Raw genomic sequence first — 23749 nt, forward strand, 5'->3', positions numbered from 1 at the left:
CTCAATATTATATCTGAAATGGTGCAAAGAAAAATAGAAAACTAAAATAGTTACAAATAGTGTTTACTAATCTCTAAAGAAGCAATTTCATTAAGAGAAAAACAATAAGAATAATTACAGTATAATTTTTTAGCTTAAGCTACTGTGTCACTAAAGAACCCAACAAAAGATTAATAGAACAAATAATTTTGTAACCGTGATGAAAAATGTAGCATGTGTATATTAAGTCAATGAAAAAATTTCCAATATCAACTACAAAAGAATTGAATAAAAGCAAGCAAAATAATGAAAGAAACTTAATAAGAAAATTGCAGTAGAAACAAAACTAAATTGCAATGTGACACAAAGAAAAAAAAATAATTTAAAGGCAAAAGAGTAAACAAAATAAAATAGAAGGCAACCAAAAAAATTGGCATGATTTATTGAAGTTATGCTCTATTTAAACAAAATTAATGAAAAACAAAGTAAGATCGGGTATAACTGACTATTTGATATCTTCCATTGAAGTGATTTTTTACAAGTTTTATTTTTATTAATTTTTTTTGTTTTTTTTTATTAAATTAAATACATATTTGTTCAAATTGAATTTCAAAGTAAAATGGAATATGATAAATTATTTTCAATGAATAACTTTTCTCACAATATAATATTTATTAAAAATATTTGCAAAATAAAATAATTTTTTAAGCAAAAATAATTTTATGTAGATCACAATTTAAAAATTTGTTAAACATTTGTTTATAAAAACAAGATAAAATGTACCTGTATAGCATTATATATAGAATTGAATATGTATGTATGTGTATAATTGATTGTAATATTTTCTTTGATTTCAAGTATAAAAAGTAAATTTCTAACAAATGCCAACAATTTCACTGTCATTGACAATACAATTCAATGAAAAACTACATGCAACATGTACATCAATTTTATTAACATTGAAATCCTATGAAAAAAAAAAACAAACAAACAAAAACTGTAACAACAATTGAATCTAGTTATTTACTTCCAGCTAACTTCAATCAGTTACTTCCTCATAACATGCAATGTTGCCACAAAAATTGAGGCATAAAAAACAACTACACACTACCACGTTTATTAATAACTAAATGTCTATATGAAGATAGGAAAATAAAACTATGTCAGGAGAACAAACTACAAAAATAAAAAAAACTAAAGTGGTAGTCATGTTATATTTGAAAGTATAAGACAGAAAATATGTATATGGAACTGTGTACATAAGGGTGGTGGTAAAAATTATTATCAATATTTGCAACAAATCATAAAAGGACACATTTAATTTTTTTTTAAATTATATATTGATTTTGTCATTCCGTTTGTAACACATCGAAATATTGGTCATAGACCCACAAATATATATATATTCTGGGTCGTTATTAAATTCTAAGACGATCTAGCCATGTCTGTCCATCTGTCCGTCCGTCGCACTGAGAGAAAAGCCGATAAAAAGTACAATTGATGCAATCTGATGGCAAAAGTGATCTTACCATGTTTGTTAATATTTATTTAGACAACGGTTGTGCGTAATGCATCGTTATTTTTTCGACAACATATCGATGTCATTCTGGCACGAATGTCGAGAGTTTAACGCGAAAACCTGCCTTGACGGCCTTATTTCACGGTGGTCTTTTTCATCCACTGCGTAGACTAGAGACGGTCTACCAGTTTTTGTACATTGCTGGTCCGGTCCATGTACAAGGACTTTGTTGAAGTACTCGAGCTTTCTAATCTCTTGCCATAGCAGCCCCGTTGCGAAATGACAGGCAGCATAGCATCAAATCCTAATGCGAACCCTGACAAGGAAATAGCAATCACCGGTCTAAATTCAATATAAAGGGGTGCTTGTTTCTGTCATTCAGTCGTTCTGGCAACGCGACATTCAGTTTGACAACAAATAAAACGAATTTAACTAACAAATTTTCGTTATAATATAAAAATAGTTATACAAATAGCTACCACCTTAATAAAACTGGGGGTTTATTGTAAACTAGAATGCATTCATTCATTCATCTAAATATAACTGATATTGTATCGTTTGTCACATGAAAATCTTGTTCTATGCAAACTAATTCTATTTCATTAGAATAGCATAATACTTTTAAATCTACTATATTATCGATTTGTGTGTGTTCTTCTTTTTTGCATACGCATAAAAACTAGTTATTCTGTAATATTTTCTAATGAATGTGATATTGTGTTGAACTCGTTTGGAAAACCATAGTGTATGTAATTCTTGCAATATGCTAAAATTTCACAGAAATGTTTATATGTTTAACCAGGCTTTATTACACATATATTTTCCAAGTAACCTTTATTAGTTCATAACTTAATTTAATTTTTTAAAAAAATATATTGTTTTAAAAACACAGAAGAAAAAAAATTTGTATATGTATAAAATAATGTTGACATATCATAGTTAAACAATTTTATATTGTAAAAAACAGGTAAATAAAATTTATCAGCATCACGTACAAACAATCAAATAAAATAAAAAATTAATAAAATCATTTCCTATAGAGCGGAAACATTTTATAAAAGCCAAAATTAACGAAGCGAAAAAGTGGTGAATTTAAAATGAAAAATAATTATTTATAACATTGATTGCAAAAAGTGTGCTCTTTTATCTGCAAAAAAATATGTGTATTGAACAGACAGTAAAATGTGGAACAACTTATAGGCTGACGATGGCAACAACTTGTGTAATAAGCAGGGAAACCAAAATATGCAAATGCATATTTTTTGTCGTGCGTCTATGGACTCATACATAAGATATTCACACCTTTCAGTTGAATTTAAGAATTTTGGCATCGATATGTTAGAGCATATTTTTGCATATTTTACCCATAATAGCATAATTTAGCACGATTTGACATATTGTAAGCATATTTTCAAGTTTTAACGCATATTTTACTTTATTAGTTTGATGCATAGTTTGATGTTTTTCACTTAAGTTTTTCATTTCTATATATTTGTTAAAAATTTATTTATTATTTTTTAATTTTTTGAAATTTTTCTGAGTATTTCACAATTTTGAAAAAAGCACTATTTCGTTAGTAGAATTTTCAACAGAGCATTAAATTTTAAATCGGAATAAAACTAATTACTTTGGATTTCATTTTTTTAACTTGTAAAGATAATTTTTGGATTCTTTGTCAGTTTTAATGAATATAATTAAAATAAATATGTCAAACTGTTTCGTTTGAAATTTGTTTTTTAGGCACCAAATGGCTTTATGTCATTAATTGGTTATTTGAACTTAAAACAAAATTCTATTGAAGTAGTTCATTAAACTATGAGAGGAAAAAATTATATAAATAAATCTTGTAAGATGAAATGTGACATTAAATACTTCTCAATGTTAAAAAATAATTTAAAAATTTATTTTAAAAATTTTTACGAGCATATTTTGAGTTTTTTTATTGCATATTTTAAGCGCATAAAACTCTTTTTTTAAAGCATGTTTGCGGTTAAGATGTAGTTCATATTATGTGAGTTCACCACAATTTTAGAGCAATTACAATTAACAGATTTTTTTGAAATATGGTTTATACCTAATGGTCCGATCCGTATGAATATAGGCACTTATTTTTTCTATTTTCATACATATGTATGTTGTTGTTGTGGAGGAAATTGATTATAATATTTTTGTTTAAAATGTTCCAAAAGAAATCGTTATCATTTGACCTGAAATAAATTATTTCATTATGAAAAATTAAAAAGTCCTGCCCATGCCAGGAGTTAAACTAATCAAATTTCAGACTTATTGGCAATTCCCAACTAAACAAAATCAATTCTTAATTAACGAAGATATGACCAAAAATTCAAGGCAACGTTTGAAAATTTAAATTTTATGGGAAAAATAAAAATATTAAATTTTAAAATTTGAATGTACCCAGTAAAAACTTGGTTGTGATTTATATAACATATTACGTTATATAATATGTTTTATAAATACTTTAAAATTTATTAGTCAGAAACTGTATACGCTTTTTAAAATGGTTTAAATTGACTGATTTTTATAAACAGGGTAGAAGGGGGACCATTCACCACTTTTTTTGAGACTGCAATACATATTCTTATTTTTTTCTTGGTTCGTATACTTAGATATATTGACTTTAGTCTTATTCCTTTCGATCTTTCCTAAGTCATTTTAATGTACATATTTTTTTAACTTTTGCGCATTGACCAAAAACGGCGATACAAAGTATAACAAACAAGATATTTATTTGTTCAATTCACAATCAAGTTGTATATTGTACCTACTAAAGTGTAGTAACAGTGATTGTGAACAGATCTTTTCATGTTCTCAATGAAAAAAAAATAATCAAAACAAATATACATAACAATGTCAAAAGATAAAAAAAATCAAAAAATATTAAATTAATTAAACATGCGAAATAAACCAAATTAATTTCTTTGAATTTTCAATTTATTTACTTTCTTTATTCCACATTTTAAACTAATAAATAAACAGTTTTTAATGAAATTTTATTTTATTTGTAAACAGCTGTTTGTTTTTGATTTCAGTGTTACCGCTTTATCGTTTTTATGCTAAAATCGTTTGAATTTTTGTTTAAATGTTGAAATAAACAATTGGCAACACCAAAATTTCTTACAACATTCGAAAAACATATGAAAAATTGTCGTATGAGATGTATAGAGCTTGTTATTGTTATGACTATTGTAGCAGCTGCTGACATACAACGCTACAACATCGATTGTGAATTGAACAATTGTTTATTTAACATAACTTTTCAAAAAAGTTAAAACAAATTATTACTGATTTTTTCTATGTGTATATTTTGTTCAACATCACAAGCATTACATATATTTGCGATTGAGTCCCAGGGGCAGTTCCGGGTTTAGTTTAGAATTGTTTCTCGTTTCAAATGATGTTATCGAAAAAATTATTATGTTTAATGGTTCATTATTATTGACATTCTATTGCAGAGATACAAGCCTACGCCAAATGGTCGGCGGCGACGGATCAATCATTTGAGGTCGACGGCAGCGGCGTCTTATTATAGAAAATATCGGCGGAGGATAAATTGTCGGCTCAATTTAACTTTTTCTTCAGAATTTAACTTTTTCTTCAGCATTTATTATATTGAAAAATCTCTGTATAATAGTCTGTTATATAGAAGTTTTTTTTTCTGCAGAAAAAAGACATTTTTTGTGGTTTTCACTATTTTAATTAATTAGCACAATCTTTTCAATTTCTCATAAGAATTTAAAATAGTGGAACGGAGTTAAAATTTATGAAATTATTTTCTAAAATACATGTGCAATTATTGTCTTTATCAGCGGCAACGTTTAAGCCGTTTTAGCTTTCGATAAAATAAAATCGATTATTTGGTCTTCAAGTTATTCCCATTGACAGATATGCCCCAATGGCTAATGATCCCCCTTCTACCCTACTTCTAAGCGATCGTGGAAAGTACTTGTCGCCAATAACACCAACATGTTAAAATAATGACTTAATATGTCATTGTGTAAGTAATTTCTAACATTTTAACCTATAACCTGCTAATTAAAGTTTTTGCTGGGAAATCACTAGATCACTAAATTTTTAGTTTATCAAGAAAAAAAATGTTCAGGTAATTTCCAAGAAATGTTTCTTGTTTAGAAACTCTAGTACAATTTCTTAATTGTTTCTTAAATAAAAAGTTTCTCTAATAAATCCATACATAATTAGCGGCAAATTGTATTACAATATTTATAAACTGCTGATCTAGCTGTCTCTTTCATATTTCATAACTAACGGAATAGAGATGAGATTACAAATAAGTTTATTGGCACAGGTCAACGTTAGTTTTATCTTTCAATAAAAATAAGCCTAAAAATTGACTCCAAATTCCTAAGTTTTCTAAAAAGTATTACAAATTATGATATGTGTGTGTGTGTTTTTTTCTTTAATTTTAAAAACTATTTATAATAATAAAGATGCTTTGTATTGAAATCTATTATGTTGAACTTTCTTAAACATTTGACATGGTTTATTTTCCGTTACTAACACAAAATACAAAAAATAAAACAATAATAAAATACATATAAAATCCATAAAAACAAAAAACTAAATGAAAATAACACAAAAATCTATTTAAAAGCAGCCAATGAATTAGAATGGATATGAGAGTTTTAGAAAAACTAGATAAAATTATTATTTTTTTCTTTAATAAAAATTATATGACTAAATATACTTAGAAAGATCATTATTATAATTGACTTGAGTCTACTTTTGATTACTTTACTAGCAAGCATACACAGACACACCGCAGGCCAACTGCCAGCCAGCTAGTCAGTCGGACAGTATTTTTATAATTGTTACACCAATAAGAGATCTAGTGTGTTTGGTCTGTGGATGGTTTTAGCTTTAGGGGAACAAGAAATAAGTTTAGGTTTTACACAGGTTTAAATGTCTTTAAGATGTTAGTTTTTTTATATACAGGTATTTGTTTATTTGAAAAGTTAAAAACTACTTTCACTGTCATCATTATTTTTGTTGATCATGATAATGATGCCATTAATGATGCTGTTTTTCTTTCTTTTTGACTATATGTTAAGTATGTCTGTCGTAATAAATGCAAAAAAAATAATGAAATTTTTTACAAGTTTTTGACGAAAGTTTTTAAAACTAAATATTGGGTAATGGAAATTTTTTTACCAAAACTTTTGCTAAAATTAATTAAAATTTTGTTTTTAACCAATTAGTTGAAACTATCTGCTGGAAATGCTGTAAAAGAGCTAAATAATCTTTGGTTAATGAATAAGAATTTTAATAGAACACTAGTCTTTTTCGATAGACCTTTCATGATTTTCAATAAAACACAATTTTATAAAACATTTTTTTTCAATAAATTACTTTATTTGTTTTTTGTAAAATTTTTTCTTAGATTTTTTTGTAATGATTTTTTTCATTTTTATAATGAAATGCTTCGTTTATGACAAAAATTGTATAACTTAAGTATTAACTATTGTTTTGTTTTAAAGGTTTATTTTTAAGATTTGTGTCTGTTTTTTTTTAATATTACAGCGTGTAAGTCAATAAATAAAAGTGTGGTTGGAATCGTTTAGTATTTGTTATAATTTAACAACTAATACTAATATAAACAAACATAATAAAATAATAATAAATAAATAAATTATTACAACTATTTTAAAACAAATATTGATACAATTATTATTCTGTAATTGTGCGGCTATGGGGCAGTGTCAGTGATAATAGAAAGTTATAAAGATAGAGATAGATAGAGAAAAGAGTTAAGAGAATAAAGAATAGTTGCGAGAAAGAGAAAAGAGAAATTGAAAAAAGTGAAAATACAGTTATATAGTTTTTTTGAGAAAGTTGAGAGATATAGTTAGAATAGAGGAGAATAATAAGGAAAAGTATAGCAGTAGATAAAATGAAAAAATGAGCACTAGAAAAGCAAAGAAAAGGAGGTAGAGAGAGTGGTAGAGAGAGAGAGAGAGAGGCAGAGAGAGTATGTAGCATTTGTAAAAGAAAGTGAAAGTGATTTGAAAATGAAAACAATGAGAGTAAAGCTTTAAAGAGTATAAAGAGATATAAGCAGTAATACTTATGTTTTAGAAAGGAAAGCTTTTAAAAAAGTAATAGTTAAAGAAAGCTTTTAACTGGATAATAGTGATAGTGAAAGTGATATAGTTTAGTTTTTTTAGATGATGAAAAAACTATGGCAAGTTATGGCGTTTTGTTAGCTAAAAACAAAACTAAATAAGAGATGAGACAATGAGTAATGAAAAGAAATGTAGAGGCTAAGTAAAGCTAAATGAAATAAAAGAGAGAGAGAGAGAGTGAGAGAGAAATTAAAATTGAAAATTCATTACAAATAAGTCAAAGAGACAAAGAAGTTGTGTAAGAGATTTAAACAGTTTAGCAAGTGAGTAGTTCAAAAATGAATAGTCGGAAATTAGATGAAATAGCAGTTACATAATATAAAGCTATGGAAGTTTGTAAAAAAAAATATTGTTATATTTAAGACTAGAATTAAACAAAAATAGATGAAAATTTTATAAGAATTAAACAGATTTGTACAGTAGGAAATAATGAATATAGTGCAGAAAGAAAGATAGTTATTCAAAAAAAGAGACTAGAAGTAGAACAAAGAGCAAATAGAAAAAAAGTATAAAAAGGAAACTTTAAATAAAATAGATAGTATTAAGTAAATGAAGAAATAGAAGCAAGAAAGATTTAAGAAAAAGTTTAAAGATAAATGTAAAAAGGATTTACAGTAATTACTTTAAAGAGAAAGTTTTTCATTGGCATGAAATGAAAAAGAAGAAGAAACAGAAAAGAGAAAGTTGTAGATTATCAAATAGACTAAGTAGTTGAGAAAATAAATTTCTCTTTGTTTTGTTGAGTATTGTTTTTCTTCGTTATAAATCTGGTGCAATTATTATTTATTAAATTAGATATCAATCGACTTCTTGCTTTATGGTTGTGGGTTGGCGCCTCCCTAGCAGGAATAGGCCACTGGTTTTCCTTTGTTTTTATATATTACTTAATAATTGCTATTATATAATACATAAAAACTGTTATATAAATATTATATATACTATGTTGTATGTGCGTATAAACAAATGCACATACACACACACTTATCGGTAATTAATGGTTTTTTACTACTTTCGGTTCGTTGCTCATTATTGATTTGTAAATTTTTTTGTATTTTTTGGAGATCCTTGGATCTCATTAGTTTTAAAATTATGCAAAAAAAATGAAAAAAACAAAAAAACTAAAAAAAATAAATTAAATAAATTATTAAAAATAAGTTAAATAAATTAATTAACAAAAAGATAGTTTGTTATTTTAAACTTAATAAATGAAAAAGTCTCGTTTTTGGGTTAAGTACACAAAGAAACCAAAACAATTTTATACAAAATCTAAAACACAGAGTTGACATAAAGACTCTAAAAGTTTAGATCACAAGCCAAACTTTAAGCTCTTTAGGTTTTATTAATAAATTAAACTCTTTTGCAATAGATTCAGTTACCTTGTTAAGGCTCCCTTTAACCCGAAGTCAATAAATAAGTCGTTTTGTGTGTTGGCGTAAATTGTAAGAATTCAAAAATGTTTTAACTATTTTAACAGTCGTTGGGTTGTAGAGTAATGTTCTGCTCGTTAAAGTAAAAGATTTAAAGTTAGTAGTTGATTTAGTAGTGGTAGTTATTTGAGGATATTTGTATTTAAGCCTTGGGCTTTTGGGCATTGTAGGCCAAATCTTGAGCATCCAAAGAACGGCCCCAACCACCATGACCAGAACTGCCGTATGATCCTGATGAACCGACATCAGCGCTGTAGCCACTGCCATATGAATCATGGCTGACTGAGTGACTGGCACTGTGATGAGGATGAGCAACAACTTCATAGGTGACGTGTTTCTCTTGAGACAACAATTTCTTCAAACCAATGACGGCAGAAAGTACCAAAGCAATTTTACCGATCAACAAAGCCTTGCCGGCAATCAAAGCAATAGCACCCAAAAGCAAAGGCAAGAGAGCGGCAGCCTTCAAGGCAATCAAGGCAATGATGGGGCCCAAGATTTTGGCAGCCTTCTTCTTTTTGCCACGGCTTTCTTCGGGAGCATTAGGATCATCATTGCCGAACAAAGATTCGGAGACATCTTCCAAAGCACGACCGGTAGAGCTGACAGCTTGTACGATATCAGCACCCTTCAATTCAACTTTAATGGTGTGAGAGTTCAAGAAACCAGCAATGCGGTTCATGGCCAAAGATTCGAATGATTCATCACCAGAAATGGCACGAGCAGCTTCTTGCACAGGAGCATCGGGAGAACGTACTACGGTAACACCTTCGGTTAAAGCAAATTGATCGCGAGCTCCCAACACTTTATCCACAAAATTGAAGAGCTTATATTTCACACAGGACACTGAATCCTTACGCAGACAATCACTGTATATACTATCCATAATGTCATTATCGGAACCCACAGCATTGCGGGCATGACCGCGTGTTTCTTCAGCAGGCAGGGCAGCAGCAAGAGAAACTAAACACACAACACTGATTGCAACAAATTTGTGAGCCATTTTGCTTAATTTTTTTGTTTATTTGTTAAAAATTAATTTAATTTTTTGGTATTTTCTTTTTTTATTTGTTTTAAGTTCTTTAAATTTTCATTAAAGTCCTTATCTTAATAACAACACACTACACTGTTTATATGTTATTTTGTGGTAATGAATTTTTTCGTTTGTTTTTTTATTTTCTTGTTGAGTTTAAACCGTAAATATTACGATAAAACACCACCGTTCGTTTTTTGGTTATTTTAATATTTTTGTACAGATTTGGCCGAAACGCTTGTGTTAACGTTTGAACGAGTAAGGATGAAATGATACAATTTCCCCATGGTCTTAACAATTTATATACAAAAGCCTAAGACAACATAAGCCACAGCAGAAGCTAAAGCAGCAGCAGCGTTGTCTTCTCTATGGCTCATAAATGCTGAGGCTGGCTAAATGAAAACAATAACAACAACATTAGTAATATGCAGCAAACTCAAAACAACAATAAAAAAAAGACTTGCTCAACAACATTTTCTTCTTTTTCATTCATGTATTCATTCATTTCTAACCAACCAAGCAACCCAGTCAGTCATTCAGTCAGCCAGCCAGCCAACTTAAGTCATGTTACAAACGTAGTAAAACAATCATTCAGTTAGTCAAACAAGCAACTGAACAATCAAACAAACATACGTTGAGTCGTTCAAATGTATGAACGTCGAGCAAACAGTAGTTGTAGTAGAGCAAGTTTATGTCTTAAGTCTTTTGTTTTGCTTAACTTAGAAACTCTTGTTGCCTCTTCTGTTTGCTCCCAAATTACAAAAACAAAAAAACTTTTTCCATTTATTTGTATTTTTATTTATTTATTTTTTTTTTATTAAAGTTTTTGCCAAAATAAAACCAGTTTAAAATGGTCTTCTCTTCGGTTTAGTCTTAAGCATAAACACAGCAGCGCAGTAGAAAAAGTCGAAAAAATGCTTTCGCTAAAAAATTGTTTGTTGTTTTCATTTCAGTTGACGGTTGTTATTGTAATTGTTCATAATTCGTTGCAACAAGTTCATGTTACATTAACAACTTTCAATTGGTTGTTGTTTTTGTTTTTAATTTTTTTTTTCATTGTAACTGTAATTGTTTGTCGTTGTTGTTATGGTTTTTATTACTATATGTGTATATTAAAATATAAAATCTTATGACCATTTAATCTTCCTTAAATGTTTGTATGTATCTTCCTTTTTTTCTTAACATGAATTAAGACTAATTTGTTGCGGCGTAGTAATTTTAATAAGTGAAATTATTGCTAATACAAAATATTGATTTTAAATTAATTAAGTGTTTAGAGCTTTAAGACAAGATTTAAAATAGGAGAATTTGTTTTAGTGTTTGCAATAAAATTTTAGTTGTTAATATTAAAATAATACCGGATGTGTACTATAGGCCTCTATAAAACTTATTACAACAACAATATGATCCAGAAGAAGTGTCTTTAGTGTTGTTACTGGCATAGGAATCATGGCAAAGCTATGACTATATTCTATATATGTATATTTCACAAATATTTTTTCTGTTTCAAAACTAGACACCATATAAAGTGCTCTAAAGAAAATTACAAAAAAATCAGTCTTTAAAATCATCAGAATTAAAAATAAAATTCGAAAGTCGTTATAGCGCGGTGCATAATTGATCACAACACCGAATTTAAATTTTGCCCGACATATTCCCCCCGGGAACATGTTACCATGGTGAAACATCCACCTTGGTGTTATTGCAATCCCAGGGAATAGAATGGTTTTCCAATACCTCTAGTCTGGCCGGGACTAAAAAATTGGTTACAGTCTACTGTCTGGCTTAGTCCTTGCATAGATTGAAAACAGGTCGAAACAGAGCACCACATAATCTAGTACTACGGATGGCCAGTTGCCCGCAGAACTGTGTCCTGGCTAGTCAGTTGATTGAGATTCCTTCAGGATCCACGTAGTGGCTGTGGTTAAAACTCAAATTCGCGGGAAGAGTAAGTTGCGGTTAAGAAATAAAATCAATATTTCGGGATAAGTTCGGTGCTGTTGACGAAACATAGATACCCCATAGGAAGAAATGACTGTTGGACTAAGCGTTGGAAATGGGTTGGTATTAATTGTATATGGTACAGAATGAATGTGAGGTACGGCGGGCCTAACCCCACTCGTTTACCTATAATGAATTTGTCGTATGTTTTTCTCTCATGAATGTGTCGTATGAATGAGATATTTGCTGATATGATACCACTTAATTTTCCTTCTTAGTCCAGAAATGTTCAGAGTATACTCTGTTCATATCAGAATTATCAAAGTGTGTCCCTGTGAGTAAGAACAAAGTCTCGGCTTATTTGATGGATTCATTCTTCGAGTACTTCAGCAAAGTGCCTGTACATGGAATTAGTTTTGCTTCTTTATTCCAGTCATTAAACATCACATCACAAATTCACTGTAAACACATACTTAACATTAACTCTAGTCCTAAGTTAAACTACATTTATTTCAAAATTTTATTATCATTCTGATTTCTTGGCAAATACCAACTTAATATTTTAATTTAATTATAATTTTTGCACTTCTTGTTAATATCTTTCCCTTTTACTTTTCATTTTAATTTCTAATTTACTTGATTTCAACAAAGACAAAAGTTCATAAAAACAAAAGAAATGCAATTTATATTTTTCACTCATTACCACGTTTCTTCTTTTAAAATTATATACAATCTTTTGGTTTTCTTTAAAAAAGAAATAAAGTAATTATAGAAATTTATGTCTCTCGAAGGGGTGCAGTTTTTGACGATTTATTTTTTGGGTCATATTTAATGATTATTTAAGTTGTTGTTCATTCACTCATACTGTTTGCTGGTTGTTTATTTATTTTTTTTTAATTTTAACATCTTGTATATATTTTTTAAAATTTTTTGTCGGTATTCTTTTCTTTTCTTCTGGCTGTGTAATAATTTCTCATAAATTTGTTTGTTTTCTCCTTTACGAATGCAGGTTTATCTTGCACATGTTTAAAACAAAAAATGCATTTTATTAAATATTTTCTGTTTGCGGTAAAAAGCAAAAAAAAAAAAAAAGAATATTTATGTTCGTACCAACAAAGATATATTTTTAAGCCCTGAATGCAAGTGTTTTAATATTTAGATTCACAGCCAAAGATTATTTTGTACCCTACATGGATGGTTGCATGAATACTATTCATGCTTGCTTGCCGGCATGGTAGAGTGATAATGTGTGACATATTCATGCTTGTCTTTTTAAGTTTTTAATGTTTTTAGAGAAGTATTTGAGCAGAATATAGGGTAATTTTATTAAACTTATGACATAAAAATTAATTTTCAAACAGTTATTTTGTTATGAATAAATTATGTAATTATTTAAGAATTTTGATAAATTTGAAGGAAGAATACACTTATTGGTTTTGGTCCAATTATCTCTACTTAATCTTTATTAATACAAACGTTTACCGAATTTTTTGTGGACAATATTGCAGACTGTAGTACATTATCCGGCAAGAACTAGTTGATGGTGTTGAATTGTAATTACTTACCGAACAACAAACTTTTCAATTACTACTACAGATCGACTGGATTAAATAGTAGTAGTCCAATAAGGTCTTACTTATAATGTGTTATATAAATATCTCTTGCCTGTGAAGCTATACAATCACTAATTTTTCTAATTACTTGTAAGCCTTTGTGATAAGTACTTGCCATAATTATAGCTTACAATGGTTCAATCATAGTTTCCATTGTGATACCGTTTTTGTGAGCTCATGTTTTTTACAATCTAACTGACAACGTTGTCTTTAATCATACTCATCATAAATAACTATTCTCGTCCGATATCTTATGATACTGTTCCGGTCTAGTTTACTGGATTTTGTGGTTTATATTGTAGACTGTAGTACATCAATTTGAACCATCTGTTAGGCTTCCGGTTTATTATAAATTTTCTAGAAAGGTAGCTTAGGAGTGCAGTCGAACACCTAGGAAAGACGTGATGTAATCATTCTTCCTTCAGTGTAGACGCGAACAAAGTAAATAAGAACTTTTAGACGTTGTCTCCAATAGCTTTGTTTTAAGATTTTAGGTTCTATCTTAGTCTGAAAGTATAAATTGTATAGAGAAAACTTCGTGATCTTGTGTCGCTTTTAAAGAACCTTAAAGTTCTAAAAAGTAAATTTTTCAAAAAATATTTTTAAAATACTTCTGCTCAAATTGTACCAAATAATGGAAATATTTTGCATTATTTTTACTTTATTCTGTCATGATAAAAAATGTCAAACATTTTCTTTAAAATTTTAATTTTTTAATATCTATTATTTTTTACAAAAAAGACATTTATGACATATTTTAATCTTAACATAATAAAATAAAAATCACACAAAATATTTTACAATTCGTAAGTTTTGTTAAAGCTTTATTAAATATACATCAAGATCTTTTGATAAAAACTGTTTTAAAAAATTTATTTCATTCTCAGCAAAAAAAAAAATATTCTTGATTTGGAAGTAATAAATATAACTATTGCATCCCTAACTGCTTCCTTAATTGCAGCTTTCAATTATTGCCTTACAAATCAGATTTTGGAAGCCGTATATTCAGCAATAATTTTTACCATCAAAAAGTAATATCATTTTTCTTTTAAATTTACATATGCTGCAGTAATGTAATGTAATGCGAATCATTTTAGTTAATCTTTTCAAATATTTTTCAAAAGATTCAAAATGACTTTCAATATTTCAACGTTTGTATTCATTCATAAAAGTAAAACCAACGATGGCAGGCGATTAAATAACAAAAGCAACGCACATGAAGAAGATGAAAAAACATCTTGTGAACAGAATAAAAAAAGTTAGAAATTTTATAAAACATATCAAATAAATGTATTCAAGACATAATCAACACCATCAGTAACAGTATTATGACAGGTCTTTACAACAGCCAAAGATGTTGAAAGAAGTATTTGTTTTGTAGGTAGGCTGAAATAATTTGTGTGTTTAAACTTAATTTCCAAATTAAATTTATTATTTTTTTGTTTTTGTTAATTTCAGTTACAGCTTTTACATCAGCATAATCAATTCATTACAAGCAATTTAAACTTTTCTTATAAACAATTTTAAAGTGTATTTTAGTAGTTGGTTGACCGACCGGTTTCTGGTATTTCTTACCATTTCTCTTTCTTTTTCTCTGTTAAAATTTCTTCGTTTCCATTCCAAGGTATTATGATCTTCATCCGTATGCGTTGTAATGATGATCATGATCATCATTGGTTTTGTCTCATGATTTTTAAACAATATTTTGTGTCGTTGTTGCTTTTTAAACAGATGCTACAATCTTGTTAAACACGCATCTTGTAAAAATAATGAAAAAAAAGATTCGAAAAAAATTTAAAACAAAAAAACAAACTGCCAAGAAACGAAACGAAAGACGGACTCAAAAGTGATAGCATTTAGTTAAATATGTAACTTTCCCTTTTTATTGAAATTCGAATATATGAAAATGAATGTACGAGTATGCATAAACAAACAATCCAATAAACACGAGAAAAAAACAATAAATACAAAAAAAATAAAACAAAATCTGAATAAAATGTCATCATAATATTCATAGGAATTTTTGATCCAAAGTACAAACTTAAATATATATTTTTTCTAACAATGAGGGTAACGATTTTTGAATGTTTAATAATTTAATCTTTTATTAAGATGTAAACTAATTTAAATATTTTCTTTTTAAAGATTTTGTAAAATTTATGAAATAGACTTAATTTGATTACGACCTACGTATGTCAGATTCACATTACAAATTTTTGATGTGTGGCAACAGTTTCCTTTGAAATTTTAATTTTAAATTACAATAGGCTGTAACTTTTTGTTTAAAATATTTTTTGTGTTACTAATACTATTAAAATAAATAATTTGAAGTCATATGTCTTTTATTGATTTTAAATCTGACATTGTAATTTAAGCAGAAAATGGTATTATGTTAGTACTTCGTACAACTTGTAAGGATACAAATTTTATGTTACATAAATGATATTTCCAATAATTTTCTAAATATTTACAAAGTAAATATTTATAAGAAATCGTAAATAGAGGAAGGGTAGCGATACACTCTCTGTTAAGCTATTAATTAATAAGTCCCAGTCTACAGAAATTATTTTTTTTTAACAGAATTTATATTAAATTTCCACTTTAATAAAACTTATATAACAGAGAAATATTTTTAGCATTTTCTATGATTATATAAGTGAAATTATAGCAAAATTTCACCCATTCATTTTACATTTTCTTTCTTTATATATACATGTACTTATGGCAGGGCATTGTACCTTTTTTCTTATATGTCTATAAACGAATGCATAATATGTACTTTTATTTTCTTTAAGTAAACTTGCAATAATTGAGAAAAATATACAAACCTTTCAAGTTTACAAACTAATCCTGTATATTAAATAAAAATAACAAAGAAAATATAGTTGGTCATAATTAAACATAAGATACCCTATAACAGCTAACAATAGGGTAATTGATTATCATGTCTTAAAATCAATGCTCAGCGATTTGATTTGAAATTTTAATATATGATAAATTTAAGAATGTAAAATAATGAAATAATCCCGAAATGGATTTAATTTGAAATAGATTCGTTGATGATATAAAAATTCAGACCAAAACTCAAATACTTTATTTAAAAAGGTCCCACAAGGTCTATGAACAAGTGACATAAAGTCCATGAATTTTAAATAGTCCATGTATCAATCAAAATACTTAATTTAGCGAAGCCGGTATTCGAAAAACCCCTCGACCGGCTGAAGTCTGCTATCCAGGACACAATTTTAAAGATTACCAAAATTCTACATACAATCCTTTTTGGGGTAAGAGTTACTCATTCTTAAATTCTAAACAAATTTCCATTTTGACACTGACTAAAGCCGGCTTTACACGATCACACAAATAATATGATCTGTCAAAATTTTGTGTAGAAAAGTACGGATGGGATCGTCTAAACGCAATATGTAATGAAACCATCGCACATTGATAGAGAATACAAATGGAAAATTTGACAGTCGTATGGCTCTCTTCATTTTTTGAAATGATTAAAAAAACAAGCAGGTGGCATTAAATCAGGGATGTATTTTTATGTAAACACATATTAAAAAAGTGAAACAGCTGTTTCCATCTTACTTTTTTATTGTTTAATAACAATCGTGCAAACACGAAAAATATAAATCAAATGATTTTTATCCTCTTTTTGTCATATGGATGGAAATTCATTTTACTTTTTCATTAGACTTGTCGTACGTAAAGTGTGATCGTGTGAAGTGCCCTTAACTGATGTTCATGGACATTATGACACTTTTAAGAATTGTCATAACGTCCATGCACACTATTACACATTTTGGTGTCCATAGACATAATGTCACAGGAAATTATGACACGAAGAAGATTAATTGTTTGAAGTTTATAGAAAAATTTTATTAAATTTACTTTTGATTTTCCAATTACATGCTGCGATAAGCTATGGTACTATTACATATCGGTGGATATACATATGTATCAAAATCTAACGGGTTTCTTATCGAAATCTATGTTAATCACAGAATGACGAATATCTTTAAATTAGATAGCAAGACATTGTAGGATTACGCTAATATGGGTCCCTGGTCAAGATAAATGTCAGGGTAACAATATAACTAATGAATAAGCCATAAATGGTGCGATGTTGAATCTTTACTTTACTTTACTTTACTTTACTTTACTTTACTTTACTTTACTTTACTTTACTTTACTTTACTTTACTTTACTTTACTTTACTTTACTTTACTTTACTTTACTTTACTTTACTTTACTTTACTTTACTTTACTTTACTTTACTTTACTTTACTTTACTTTACTTTACTTTACTTTACTTTACTTTACTTTACTTTACTTTACTTTACTTTACTTTACTTTACTTTACTTTACTTTACTTTACTTTACTTTACTGTAAGAATCTTATTCTTAATGAACTGTATGGGAAAGCCCTAATCAAGTACTTCAGTGAAACAACTTGTTAGATTCCGAGGTCTATTTGATCTCTATATGATGTCCAAAGATTAATACGGCTCATAGGCTTTCAAAGAGAGCATATATGAACGCTTGTATTAGTAATGAATTATTTGATGTAATATGTTACTGTAGGGTACAAAGCTTATGAAAGGGTCATCCAAAGAAAAGCATCCATAAATATGTATATAAAAATGTATCTGATTTAATATTTTTATATTATTTTTTATTTTGCAGTACTGTATACATACATATAAATGTATATATAAATAAACTAGAAAAAAACTAATCATAATTTATATGCTTCATACAGCTTATTTGATACTTGAACATATTCAATGACGAGATAGTAATCCGCAACTATTTCTTTAGCATTAGTTTTTATTTATTATAGTTACCCAGCAAAAACATGGTAATGACTAGTAATTACTAAAGTACTTATTTTTTAATTCCTACTCTACATTACTTAAAAGGAGTCTAGTAATGACTTACTTGTAATACATTATGTAAGTAATTACACTTCAATTTTAGCACTGAGATATTATTTTGGAACTTTTTTGGGAAAAGTACTTAATAAAAGGCACATAACAAAACTACTTACCTTATTTTACATTTGCAAGCGATCGTAGTAAGTACTTACCTAACTATCATTTGTTAGCAAGCGTAGTAAGTACTTACCTCCGATGTCATGATGAATTACAGTGCTATTATGTAAGCAAATTTTTGCTTTCTAACACTTCAATGTAAGTTTTTGCTGGTTATATGTATAAAGTTTTTCAAATGCCATTAGATTTCTATACAAAATGCACTTGAATAGTCGTGTGTTTTTGAAAGAGTTTTACTACCGATTTATTTCAGTTGTCGTTCATATGATGGTAGGAATTTTTTTCTTACATTTCATTTGCAATGAATGTGCCAAACGTGTGATCATGGTATAAAAATTTAATGCCAGAGCAGAAAATATTACTTTGCCAAAGCGTGTTCAACATACAAAGCAACAAAACAAAAAAAAATTAAAAATAAAAAATAATAAAATATCTAATACAAGTATCAGATATTGAGTAAAATACCGTTGTGTCTTTATGCATCATCATATAGAGATTTTTTTTGTTGTCGTCTTTTCTTATTTTATACATATAGTTTTTGTTTTTTAAACTTTTTCTCTGTTAACCTGTTGGCTTAGTTTTTTTTCTTCATTGAATTTAATATATATTTTTTTTTTCTATTTTTCGTTAAAATTCATAATCATGAATTTATTAAAATAAAAAAAAGAAACACATACATATATTCAAACATACATTGTGTTACATTTTTTATGCCATGTGTTGCGTATGGCATAAAAATTTGAAGAATTGAAATTTGTTTAAACATAACCGAAGAGTAAATTATTTGTGTTGATTTTTAATTATATTTTTTTTCTATTTGAAAAAGAAATTTTATAAACCTAAACAATTTAGCTGCCAAATAACTTATTAGTTGAGATATAGACAGTTATCGATACCAGATATTTTAAAGAATTTATATATTTGATATCCTACACCCAGTGACTTTATAAAAGTTGAAAAAGAAATAGATTTTCCACAGGAGGGCTCATATGGGAATAAGGGTTAGTAAGGACTTATCCATACAATGAAGGGTTTGTTTGGGGGCTAGGCAAAATGAGGTCATTATAATATCGGCAGAGTCATTTAAAGTTCTATTAAACAAAGTTTTAACTTTTTGGGTCTAAATAAGAGCGGTGGTGTGTCATAATACCTAGTGTCATAATGTCCTTATGACACACCAAATTGAGTCATAATGTCCATGGACATAATGACAATTTCAAAAGTGTCACAATGTCAAAAGCAACGCGACGGAACGTCCATGGATTTCAAAGAGTCAATTTATCAAAAAAAAGTTATTTTAGCGAAGCCTGTATTCGAAATTTCCCAGGGTTTGAAACCCGTGCGCCCGGCCGAAGGCCAGCTATCCAGTACACTTTTTGAAAGGAATCCAAAATGCAACATATACCAAATTTAGGAGCATTTTTTTCGGTATATTTGTATCCCTTTCTTAAATTCTAAACAAATTTTCTAATACATTTCTATTTTAAAAGTGTCAAAGTGTCCATGGACATAATGACATTTTAAAAATGTGACATACTATCCATGGTCATTATGTCACTTCAAGGTGTGTCATAAGATGGACATTATGACACTGGATATTATGACAAATTTCTTAAAAATTGTGACATGTATCGTGCGCACAAGCTTTACATAGGTAGACGGACTGAAAGACATAGCTAAATCGTCGGAACAAAAATTATTTTCTTTAATAGTGTTTAAGCATTATATCGGAAATTCCTATAAATAAGCATTATGTTCTATATATTTATTATACATCATAAAAAAATCAATACATTCTTTTAAATAATTTAAATTGTTTTACCAAAACATACGAATATTTCCGCTTTGTATTTACCTTTAGATAAAATGTATGTAGCATGTAACTTAATATTTACTTTCGGAAAATATTGACTTCCAAACAAAGTTCAAATTCATACAATTTATCAGCTGCTTGTTTGATATACTGGTTGCAACAATAACAAAAACGCCAAACAAAAAACTTTGTAAAGTGAAATTTTCCATTTGTAATTTTCATTAATTCAAAAAGATTTGTCAGATTGTCGGTGCGAATACAATTTTTGATAAACAATTTCTGCCATTAACCATCGCATCAGTTCGGTGTGCTCTAGAGTTGTTTGTTATATTTTGTTTCTATTCAATTTCAATCGTGTTTTTTCTTTAACACTTCCACACGTTCACTGACTTGTGGTCATTGTCATGAAGATTATTGTTTTCATTTAACAAACAGCATCGCTCTAAACGTACAGTCATACCGACAAATGGTCCAACCCAAAGACAGAGTAACAAACTTAAAGTCTTTGCTTAAAAGTATTAGAGTCAGTTTAATGTATTTGTTATTATTGTTTTATCATATTTTTATTTTACAACTTGTTGCGATTGCATTTAGTATTTATTTTGTGTTTTTTTTTTCTTCGTAATATTAAGACATATACATTTTTTTGCGGATTTTTTTTTTTTTTGTTTTGTAAAAGTTTTGTGACTTCTGGTAGTTTATTTGTATGTTTGACACTTCAAATTTGTAGAAAGTTATTAGCAATCAGTATAAATAATATCACTAACAAAATATTGTATTTTTAGCATTTATTTATGTACGAGTATGAATTGAATGAATGATGACAATGATCATTTTTCAAACGATTGTTAAGAGGGCCCATCATTTGCTTGAATGCCAAATATGCAAATTAATTGATTGATAATTTTGTCTTTACTGTAAACATTGTAGTTCATTCTGTTCGATTATTTATTTAAACTTTCCAATAAATCATATAAAATAGTTGTCGTTAAGAAATCGATAAATTTTGTTTTTATTTTGTTCAATTTAGAAAATAATTTCTTATTGCATATTAATGTAAAAATAGTGGGTTAATAGATGGTTCAATTGTGATAATGTTTATAACACCCAAAAATATTGGTCCTACAACCACTTTAAAGTATACTAATCGGTTGAGAATCACTGTCGATTTAGAGTCTATTTAGCTATGTCCATCCGTCCGTCTCTATGTGTGGCCATATAAAGCTGCAAGCAGATTTTCAAGAAATTTAGAATTAAAGAAAGTTATCTTTCTTTAATCCTATTGACAGTGGTTCAAGTCGATAGATATTTGATAACTTTATGTTATTTAAAGAAAAAAATATAATACAAGTTTTACATGATTACTATAAAATCAGTTTAAATCATATATAAAGAAACTTGTAACGGTAGTTATTCTTTACCTTAACCCCCAAAGATCATAGACGCTACTTTCTCCCTATTAATTGTTTCCGTTAAATTCCAGTATTGTCTAAAATATTAGGTCATATGTTTGAAAATAATATAAAAAAAATAAAGTTTACATGTTTACATATTTTAAATATAAATAGATGTTCACACCTATTCCACACTTTCATTATAATTTAGAAACTGTGACATTATATTAAGGCAAAATAATAGCACATGATTTTGCTGCTATAAATATTTATGTTTGAAACTAAAAACTTTATTGATGATAAAATGTTTATGTTGTTTTCTTTTTTTTTAACATTTGCATTAATTCCATCTTAAAGTTATTTATATTATTAAAGTATTATGAAACACTTTGAACTTGTGTTGCTACCATATTTTGCTTATCCAGAAGAAAAAAATATTATTTGTTTTTTTTTTTATTTGAAATTGAACTTCTAAACTTATGTAATATTTGGTCTTTTAAAGTCAAACCGAAGTAACATATGGCTGTCATTAATCTTCACCTAAGCCCACACACTCCCAAATACGGTGTCTTTAAAAATTCCCCCTTAAATTACTTACAGTCGAAAAAAGTAAGGAAAAAAACATTAAAATAAAATATGCATGTAAAAAATAACTGAAATATCATCACATTTATATACATACACTTAGATATTTGAATTCAAACTCACACTTGTGGATGGGCATCTGTAAAATTTAAAAAAATAAATATGTGGAAACCACAAAAAAAAAACAAAAGACAAAAACAACGAAAGATGAACTTTCACTTTCATCATGGAGTTTATTTTATAATTTTGAATCTGTATGTACCAGCAGTCATGCCAGTGTTTATATGATTTGGTTACCCAACAGTTTTGGAAATAGTAAATATAAACATTTTAAATAAAATTTCAAAGAAATGTAAAGTAAATTTGTATAAAGTTTGATGCCACTTTGGTGTTCCCTAGTAAACAAAAAAGTTGTCACTTTATACTATTTTTTGCTATTTTACAAATTGGAATTAATTTAAATCAGTAAAAGTAATCTATTACAATGTTAGTTGATAAACGAATCATTTATTAGTAACAAATGAAAACAATACATATAAATTAACTACTTCGGTACAGCCACATAGAACTGCAGGGTAGTTGGTTGTTTTTTTTTTTTTTGTATCCATGGATTTGAGGAGTGTGTTAAACATGTTTCTGTTGTTGTAATTATTAACAGTTTTTTATGGGTTTTGTTGCTTATATTTTATTTTCTTTTCTTTTTGTTTATGTTAAGTTAAATATTTAAACATTATCTAATTCATTAAAGATGAATATTTATTAATATGTATTTAAAAAAAATAAAAAGTCTACGACTTCTCCACTTTGCTAGTTACAATCAGCAAATAAATTAATTTTAGAAAATTGTGGATGGTCAAGATCGATGATTAGATGACCTACATACATAAGTACTACGTGCCTCAAACATGACAACACAATTTAAAAGTCATTATAAAAAAAATTCCTGAAATATTATTGCGGATATTAGGTAATTTAAAAAGTAGAAACTTCGAGAAGAAAACACTATGTATGACTAATATGACTTAAATTTAATTTTAATTTTCAAGCTAAATTTGTTAAATTACACTTTAAAAAGAACTTTAAAATATCTTACTTCAAATACCTTTCTGGTGTAAAGCTCCTGAACTCCTAAAGTAAGTTTTAGTGCAAAAAATATTATTTAAAAATTTTTTATAAACGGCTTGAACCTAAATCTTTTAGAGATTTGTATATTTGTTAAAAAAGGAA

At 27.8% G+C, this 23749-nt stretch overlaps 1 protein-coding gene across 1 annotated transcript; it reads right to left on the bottom strand.

Annotated features, from left to right (window-relative positions):
- Window positions 1-6864: 6864 nt before the first annotated feature.
- LOC111684209 lies at window positions 6865-10396 on the bottom strand. The gene has a single exon (XM_023446344.2). It carries the CDS (start codon window positions 10084-10086, stop codon window positions 9226-9228), a length of 861 nt encoding a protein of 286 aa, XP_023302112.1. The 5' UTR covers window positions 10087-10396; the 3' UTR covers window positions 6865-9225.
- Between the last annotated feature and the right edge of the window lie 13353 nt (window positions 10397-23749).

This window comes from Lucilia cuprina, chromosome 4 (genome assembly GCF_022045245.1).
Source record: "Lucilia cuprina isolate Lc7/37 chromosome 4, ASM2204524v1, whole genome shotgun sequence".
Classification (NCBI taxonomy): domain Eukaryota; kingdom Metazoa; phylum Arthropoda; class Insecta; order Diptera; family Calliphoridae; genus Lucilia; species Lucilia cuprina.

Coding starts and splice junctions, on each gene's coding strand:
- LOC111684209 (XM_023446344.2), bottom strand. CDS start 10,086: ATGGCTCACAAATTTGTTGCAATCAGTGTTGTGTGTTTAGTTTCTCTT.